Genomic DNA, 9,797 nt, shown 5'->3' with positions numbered 1-9,797 from the left:
ATATACATATTTATTTGATAAAAATATTATTTATATATTAAAATTAATTATTAAAATTAGTTATTATATATATAATTTAATTTATTTTTAATTTATATTTATATATTAATATATATTTTATAATTATAATTAATTTTAATAATTAATTTTAATATATACTTAATATAATTATTATTGGATGGATAAATTAAATAATCTTTCTTTTTCTTAAAAAGAATGAAAAAGTATCTTAAGAAATATTAATGCAACATAGCCTTTTGAGCATTTTGCGTGGAATGCATGGGAAGATTAAAAAAATAATATATCCGTCCGTACTGTACATCCACTTTTTTTAGAAGGAAAAAATCTAAGAGATTAATATTTTTATTAAAATTTAGTCGGTATTTAACTAATAAAAGAAAAATAAATAATTTTATACTATTAAAAATATTATTAATAATTAATTAATAATTACAAATCATAAGATCTACTGCATTATTGTCAAATTCTCGAATTAATTTGTAAACTCTCGAGTTAACTTGCGTACGAGTTTACGAGTTTAAGTATTGAAATCGAATTAATTTAGACACAAACTTGTTTTTGAATAAATTCGAGTAGACTCAGCTAGACTCGCATAAATTCGGTCAAACTCGCGAGTTTGAGAGCGAGTTAGCGAGTTTGCGTTAGGTGTCCATTTTGGCAAAAAACAACGTCGTTTTAGCATTTTGGCCCAAAAAAAAAACCAAAAATGCTACCCACTTATCCTAAATCCCTAATTGGCTCAGTGACTCTCTCTTACCTCACTCTGTGATGTTCTCTCTCTCCCTCACTCATTGTTTTGACTTCACTCGTCTGTCTTTATTGCCGTTCTCCGCCGGCTAGCACTGCTGCTTCTTTGTCTGCTCAGCTTCGCGCACAATCCCACGTCTCACTTTCTACTCTGTTTCTCGCCTTCTCCTTATCTCTCTCTCTGTTCTCTTTTATGCACGTCGAGCCTCTACCGTCGCACAGAGTTGTATACATTCATCGAGCCTCTGCTGTCTTTGTTAATCTGCTCTGTTTTGCTGCCATCGTTCACCGTTTCTCTACTTCCACTGCTGCACAACCTTTTCGCTTCTCTTCCTGCATGATCACGCCGCTTCACTGCCTTCATTCAGGTAATTTTTTTAAAAAAGATTTCATAATTGTTACTTGATTTTATTACTGACTTCCTAAATTTTCTAGTTGTTACTTATTACTAATTTTAATTTTTTAGTTGTTCTAGCCTTTAGGATTGTATAAATTATGAATGTTTGAATTATGATCATTATTAATTCATTCTTTTGAATATCTAAATTCTGATCATTGAAAGCTATTGCAGTTACAAATTTAGTAAATTACAGTGTTACTGTGTGCCTGTGTTAGTATATGTTATGGTTCAATGTTCATAGTTGATTATTTGATTTAGGAGAAGAATTTTTATATAGGGACAAACTTACTAATTTGATTATTTATTATTGTTGATTTAGGGATAAAATATTTAAAAATATTAGTTCAGGGACAAGATGGTGAAGATGAGGATATTGATACCATAGAAGATGAAGATATCGAAGGATTTCAGTTCGACTTTTAGTTTATTAGACCATTTACTTGTTATTTTGTTGTTTTCTTTTTTCCAGTTGTGTTATTTGAAGCTTTGATTATATGTGAGTTCAATATTAAACTAGATGCATACTTGTGAAGAATTTGAATGTGTTCTAAAGTATTTGTTATAACTGTGGTACTATTTTAATTTATTATATGTTTTAAAGTTGAACTTATTAATTTTAAATACCTAAATTTGAGTATATATATATATATATATATATATATATAAAATTCATAACAGGTAAACTCGTACAAGTCTATGAGTCGAGTTTAGATCAGCTCTACGAGTTTATTTAGACTCGCGAGTTTGACAATCTTAATCTGTTGCCCCAACACTTCCCTTCTACAAGATATATCATGTGTAGTGTATTGTCCCGATTAAATTCTGATTAATTGATAAAAACAGATAACTAATTTAACTATTGTTATTTTATTTTATTTATTCTAGAATCTAATCTAACCAACCTTAACTATCTACTTTTTAATTAGAAATATTGTTTTTTCTTTCACCTATTTTTAATAGTAAGAAAAATGCGATTTATGTCATTATTAGAATAAAATTTAAGAAAGTGAAAATAATTATTTGGTATAAATAGGATTAATAAGTAGAATTTTAGTTTTTGAGATTTAAGTCGAAAAATTTATTTATTTTTAATCTTTTTTTATATTTAAATTCATTTCTAAGACTGAACTTAGTTTTAAATCGTTTTCTTACTTAAAATTTAAAATTATGGACCAAAATATCTCTAACAAAAAACTATAAAATAAAAAAGAAAAAAAATAAGAGAAAGCAATTTGAAGTTGAGAGAGAGAACCACAAAAAAGAAAAAGAAGGTAAAAAAAGAAGGGGGAAGAAGAACCTGGCAACGACGCCGGTGAGAGAAGACGTCGTGCACTGCCATCGCGATTTCTCTACCCCTGTGCCAGTGTTTCCATAGGCGGACGAAGATGCTAGCAGATCGGCAAAGGAGGATGTCACACGTTGCATCATTGTTTCTGCTCATGTGGCCATGTTCGACGTCAACGCCAACAGATCAGCAAGGAAGGACGTCACGTGCCGCCATTGTCGTTTCTGCTCCTCTTCAGCTCCTTCTTTTTTGTTGTTTTCTTGTTTGCCATCTTCTATCGTCGGTTTTATTTTAGTATTGGTTTTTGTTTCTGTTTTTTATTGTTTATTTTTTGTTGTTGTTGTCGATGTTGGTGGTGTGATTTCTGATTTGAAATTCTTAACCAATATTATTAGTGGTGCAGTTTCTTAACCAATATTCTTAGTTAAACCTTTGTTACGTTGCTGATAGTGTTTTTTTTTAATGAAAAATATATTTAAATTTATTTCAGTATTTATGAAAGCAAAAACAAAAATTTCGGATGAAGAAAAAGAAAAATAAGAGAAATTGGATATTTTGGTGGAAAGATTATTGGAGAAAGATTGTTAGAGAAGAATATTTTGATTCGAAAAATAAAATCAAGTTAAATCTTAAGAACGAATTTAAATACAAAAAATATTGTAGACAAATAAAATTTTTGAACTAAATTTTAGAAATTAAAATTATACTTAATTCTAAAAAATATTTAAAAAAAAATTTTATTTTTTTATATTATTTTATAAAAAGTTTTGAAAAGTAATATTATACAATTAATAATAACTTAGAAAATCCACTGTTTAGTAATTACTAGTCAATTTAAGTATGGCCAATTTTGTGGTATCTGTAATTTTGGTGCCAAAATTATCGAAATTATTTTTTATAATAAATTTTAAATATTAAAAAATTATTTATTTTTATATTTTTAATTTAAATATTAAATTTTATTTCATTTTAATAAGTTAGACAAATATATAAACACCATAGTATAAACCTTTAAGTATAGCAAATTGTTAAACAAGTCTAACTGAGTAGTCGACCACTAAAGAAGGATTTGTCTATGGTGAAGAAAGAATTTTATGATTCTTTAAGAACTCATTAATAAGATTCTAAATTTGTGGCTAATATTACATCGTACAATAATTATATATATTTGTAGTGTGGTCCAAAATATTTTTTAATAACAAATTGATTCCCTATAATTCATTGATTTGTTGGTGTATATTCTTTATTAATAGCCCGTACATTATTATTGAAAGTCCGAAAGAAAAATTTTATGAATGAATATTTTTTTGTTTACTATTTTTTTGGGTGACTATATTTTTTTTAGTATAGTTTCGATAAATATTTTTTGTTTTGTTATATTTATTTGCCAAATAATAATGAAATAAGTAAGAAGAGAAGAGTAAAAATAAATTTGTTTTCAAAATTAGGTATCATCCGATTTTTTTTTATTGATGGTCTATATAGTTTTTTTTTTTAGTTCGAAGGAGGACTATTTATTTATTTTCAAATATAACTCGAAAAAATATATATATAAAAATGACGTTGAAATTGATTAAATTAATCTTTTTATAAATTTTTTTATTCTTTTATAATTAACTTAAAATTTTCATATTTTTTAATCTTATTGATTTTAATCTCGTTTTTTACACTTGGACAAGTAAATTATTTTCACTGTTATAATATTTATGTCATTATGATCGAGTAAAATTCCAATGGGAAACTTAAAGAATGATAGAGAATTTGACTAATATAGATGAGACTATTTTTTATTATGTATTACTCTTTCTTTTAAATATATTACATAACTATATATTATATTTTTTAATTCATATATATAATCTAAAACATTCAATTAAATATTATTTTTATATTTATTAATTTTTTATTTTATATCTATTTTTTAAATTAATTATTTTAATTTATAAAATTTTTAAAATAAATATTAAATTGTATTAAACATCTATAAATTTAAAAAATAAATATTTTATGATTAATAATTTTTTTGTTTACTTTTTATAGATGTTTAATAAAATTTAATATTTATTTTGATAATTTTGTACAACTAAAAAAAGTTAATTTTAAAAAAGTGAATATAAAATAAATATAAAAATAATATTTACTTAAATATTTAAGAAATATTAATATTTTAGAATATATATACCGATTTTGTTGTGCAAAAAAAAGTTAGAAACGACCTATATTTTATAGACTAAAATTATACTTAACCCTTATTATTATTATCAATAATTTTATTATTGTTAATATAGTTATTATTTTTCTAGTTAAGCAACTTTACTTATGAGTTTTAATTCATAAACTATCAACGTAAGAATTTTTTTTTTATACTAATGTTCGATATAGGTTTTACATATGAAGTTGAAAATGTTATTTTAACCTAATAAGAATAAAAATTAATATTTATACACATTTTTTTTAAAGTTTATTTTACATTGTGAATATAATATATACTTCACAAGTTTGTTGGGCTTTTATAAACAATTAACAAGAAATGGTTTTTATATGCCCAAAAAATAAAAGTAGTGCCATGTGATTAAAATAGAAGTTTTTCAGAAAAATTGTTATTAACCAAACAACTCCCACACTATTCTATATTATGAAAACATCCACGTCCTTAAAGAACCCAAAGATACTTTCCCTACCTTAGAATCGTCCACTAAAAAAAAAGCAAAAAATAGTTTATTAGTTTCTCTCTCCCTCACACTCCAAACTACATCCCTCGTGGTTCAGCAATATCTAAACACTGTTGGGTGAAGATATACGGAGTTCAATGAGCTGTTATGAGAGTCGAGAGATGTTGTTCACTTGTTCTTAGTTTGACTGCTGTTGTACATCTCAACAATTAGATTGTTTGACCTTTCTATTGAATGATTTTTTTGTAAGTTTAAATTTTGAATATTTTTTAATTAAATTTCAGATGTTGTTTTAATAATTGGTAATTTTTATAGTGTCTTTGTTATAGTGTCTAAATTGTTTAACTTCTCTTACAAAGTAAAAAATAAAATATTTAAAATAAAAAATAAATTATATAAAATTTATTAAATATTATTTATTTATCTTTTTTAGTAACTTACGTAAAAAATTGATAAGCACCATAACATTTACCTTAATAATTTTGGATGTTGGTAACTGCAATTTAGTTGTATAATGTTTTTTGTTTTTTATAGTACCTTTTAATTCAACAAGTCAAAGATTAATTCATCAAAATATTAAACTTTATTTAAAAATTTGTTAGTGACTAATGAGTTGCTGACCTATTATATATACAAATCAAAATTCAAATCACTGACACTTATTTAAGTGGACTAGTAAATAACCACTGAATCGACCCAACTTAATTTAATACCAGTCAACTCATCATTACTTAATACTATCTCACTTTTGCAATTTTCGCAATAACGCTTAAATTTATGGCATTTTTGTAACGCCGCTCTTGTTATTGGACGGTCCAAATCGTCATAATTATTACAAATTGCCGTTATAAACTTTATTTTTTGTAATATTTAGTTTTTAATATTTAAAATTAATTAAATATTAATTAAAAATAATAAATTTCATTAATCATATAACATTACTTATATTTATTGTCTAATTAAATTTTGAACAATTGATAAAAAGAGATAACTAATTTAACTATTTTTATTATTTATTCTAGAATCTTAACATAATCAATCAAACCAACTCTATCTATCTCCTTTTTATTAGAAAATTGCTTCTTTCCTCACCAATTTTTAATACTAATAAGAGACATGTGGTTTATATCATATTATTAAAAGAAAATTTAAGAAAGTGAAAATAATTTTTTTAATATTAAAAAAATTATTTTGTTTATATTATTTATATCCCTGCTACTTAACTTGACATATTATTTAATAGTTATATTTTAATAATAAATAAATACTAACTAAATCACATTGGATTCCACTTATACTGCTTGCTAGGAAAGATTAAAATGGTTAGAAATAGAAGAAATTAGAAAAAAGGGGTTGTGTATTTACTGTGTATCTACTATGTATCTTATATGATAAAACAGTATTATTTATTTATAGATGTTACGCAAATAAAAAAAATTATAAAGATAAATGTCGAATTTAAATTGAAGCACAAATTCTAATATAATATTTAAGTATTATTTCAACAAAATTGAGTAGAATATGAAATTGCATACATTGTTAAAAAAAAAATACATACACTTTGCTTATTTTAGAACTCCAAATAAACCTTATATCTTAAAAATAAAGCATGATATAATTCACACCTTAATAGATAATGCTTTATGACACAAACAGAAGGATAACATGCATAGAAAAATCTCTTAATGAGAGCTGATCTTTATTTAATTAATTATTCTTAATAGGTCTATGAATTTGCATATAATCAACAAAGTCATCAATGTATTTTTGCTGAATCTCCATGCTCCCAAATATCTTGCTCTTCTTCTCCTCTGCATGCCTTCTACAACTCTTTCCTTCCTCTTCCAACATCATAGTTCTCAATGCCTTGGCTATGGAATATCTTGTGAATTTTCTATCACCTTCATTTCTTTCCACTTTTACCCCTACTTTCATTCCTTCCACAACCATAGCATTCAACTCTTGCTCACCTTGGAAGGGCAATAAAATAAGTGGACAACCAAATTCAAGAGACTCAATTACAGAACTCCAACCACAATGACTCAAAAACCCTCCAATAGACTTATGTGCTAATATTTTTAACTGTGGTGCCCAATCATTCCATATAATTCCAAGTTTGTTATTATTTAACTCATTAGGGATATTTTTTTTATTCTTTAGAACCCAAAAAAATGGACAACCAGATAGATGCAATCCCATATTTATCTCAATGAACTCTTCATCACTTAGTGTTACTTCACTTCCAAATGCTACATAAATCACTGACTCTTTTTCTTGTTCATCTAACCACTTAAGAATTGTGTTCCAATTTTCATCTTTGTTATTGTCTTGGATACCATTTTGTGGTAAAGGTGGTGGCAACAACCCAACTGGAATAACTGGTTTCTTGCAAAGATTTTCAATATATCTTATAGACTTACCTTCAACCTCCATGCAACTTCTTATAGAAATGGCAGCAGCACCTCGAATGGATTCTTGAATTCGAAATGCATCTGTAACCCCTGACTCATTCTGCAGAGTAAGAAACTCATATACACCTTTGGATACTTCTTTTTCAGCAGAATTTGGATTTAGAAGGGCATTTAAAGTGGTAATCTGAACAAATGCAGTAAAAATATATAGATTTATGCATGAGATGCCAAGCTTAGAGGAAATTGGTGGTAGCCAATAAGGTGCAAAGTCATATATGATCCAATGAGGTGTGCAACTCTCTAGAAACTTACTCAAAGGTTCTTCAAGACCATCAAAAGCCTTCTTGAGATATGGTACCATGTGGTGTGGAATATCCATAGTTGATTCTGCATTTTGAGGGAGATTTTCTACTTGGGGCAAAGGAAGTTCTATAAGTTCTAAAAAAGGTTGTAAATTTAGTGGCGGTTTAGGGAGGCGTTTGATGTTTCTAGGTGTGGAAATGAATGAAATTTTGTGACCCTTTTGAGCTAGGAGTTTTGCAAGCTCGTAGAATGGAAGAATGTGACCAAATGCAAGGAATGGAAACATAACTATGTGAAGGTTCTTAGATTCATCAGCCATGGTGGTAATGATGATGATTAATGTATATGACTTGTTATGTTGTTGTGAACTTATGATCACCCTTATATATATTTTTCTGACAGTGGAAAGAAGTTCCCAAAAGAATAATTGAGAAGGACCGGATAAGAAATGGAGAAGGAAAGATAAGTCATTTTTGGTAACTAAATTTAACATTACTCATAATGTGCATATGAATTATGGACAATTTTTTTTAGGAACTCTTTAATTTTCTTTTCTGGTAAGTTTCCCTCTCTTCCTCTTTTCTCTCAAAAAAAATGAGATCACCCTCCTATTTTGTGTTTTTAAATTAAAAAAAAAAACAATTAAGCTCTGATAAATCTATTATCCCAAAAATTTGAAATAAAAAAGTTACGAAATTCGTCTTTGAAAATTTTGTTTTCTATTAATGGATAATTTAGATATATATAAAAATATTATTGATATGATATATATATGATATTAGAGCGATTCTAATATCGACAAACACAAAAAGAACCTAGGTTGCATAATTATGGCAGTAAAATTAGAAAAGAACTCTGCAAATAAATTAGAGGCTTCAAAAAAAGAAACTAAAAAAATTTACTCGTCGTATGACCTTAATGTGAGTGACAACCTAAGAAATGTAATCACACAAGTGTAGCTGCATGGAAAAATTATGAAGAATGGGCTAAAGCAGTGAAAATATCTCTTCGAGCTCGGAGGAAATGGAAATTTATCGATGGAACTCTCACGGAACTAGAAAAAGATGCACCTGATCTTGAACACGATCGAAGCAAGCCTATGGTCAACCGTTGCCTATGTTGAGAACACGCAAAAGATATCAAAGAACGATTTTCTGCTGTGAACGAACCACGAATACAACAATTGAAGTCAGATCTGACAAGATGCAAGCAAGAAGGAATGACCATGATGGCGTATTATGGGAAGTTGAAGTATTGTGGGATGAATTAGCACAGTATGAACAAATTCCCAAATGCACGTGTGGTAGATGTAAGTGTGGGATTGGTCCTCAACTTGAGAAGCGAAGAGAAGAAGAGAGAGTCCACCAATTTTTGATGGGTCTAGATGATGCGAGTTACGAAACAGTGCGATCAAATATCCTAGCAACAAATCCTTTGTCATTGCTGAATCGTGTATACGCAATGCTAGTCCAAGAAGAGAGAGTGAAAATGATTGCTAAGACATCAGAAGAAAGAGGGTTGGTTGTGGGACTCGTAATGCAGGCAGGGAACAGGACGAAAGGATGAGGAGATCATAGCCAAAAATCAACAATATGCTCTAACTGTGGCAAAAGTGGGCGTGATGTTAAAGGATGCTTTCAGATTGTGGGATATCCAGAATAGTGGGGCGATCGATCGAGAAATGAAGGAAGAGATTGTGACAAAGGCTACGGACGACAAGGCACATGTATTCGAGGAATTCCAGCACGTGCAAATGTGGCACACATTGATGGAAGTGGTAGCCATGCTAACAACCTTGTAATCTTGATTGAGAAGATCAAAAGAGATGGTAACAGTGACAATGTAGAAAGAATGGTAATAGCAGGGTTACAAGAAACCAAATAGGGACAAAGAGAAAGATTACAGATGACGAGGGAGTGACAATGGTGCACGCGAAGGATTGCAGATGGCGAGGGAGT

The 9,797-nt window shown here is 27.9% G+C and overlaps 1 protein-coding gene across 1 annotated transcript; it reads right to left on the bottom strand.

Annotated features, from left to right (window-relative positions):
* Nucleotides 1-6,600: 6,600 nt before the first annotated feature.
* On the bottom strand, nucleotides 6,601-8,302 carry LOC112797710 (putative UDP-rhamnose:rhamnosyltransferase 1). The gene has a single exon (XM_025840780.3). The coding sequence runs from the start codon at nucleotides 8,156-8,158 to the stop codon at nucleotides 6,833-6,835; it is 1,326 nt and encodes a 441-aa protein (XP_025696565.1). The 5' UTR covers nucleotides 8,159-8,302; the 3' UTR covers nucleotides 6,601-6,832.
* Nucleotides 8,303-9,797: the final 1,495 nt, after the last annotated feature.

Source organism: Arachis hypogaea, chromosome 4 (genome assembly GCF_003086295.3).
Source record: "Arachis hypogaea cultivar Tifrunner chromosome 4, arahy.Tifrunner.gnm2.J5K5, whole genome shotgun sequence".
NCBI lineage: Eukaryota > Viridiplantae > Streptophyta > Magnoliopsida > Fabales > Fabaceae > Arachis > Arachis hypogaea.
This window is presented reverse-complemented; position numbering and strand designations above follow the sequence as displayed.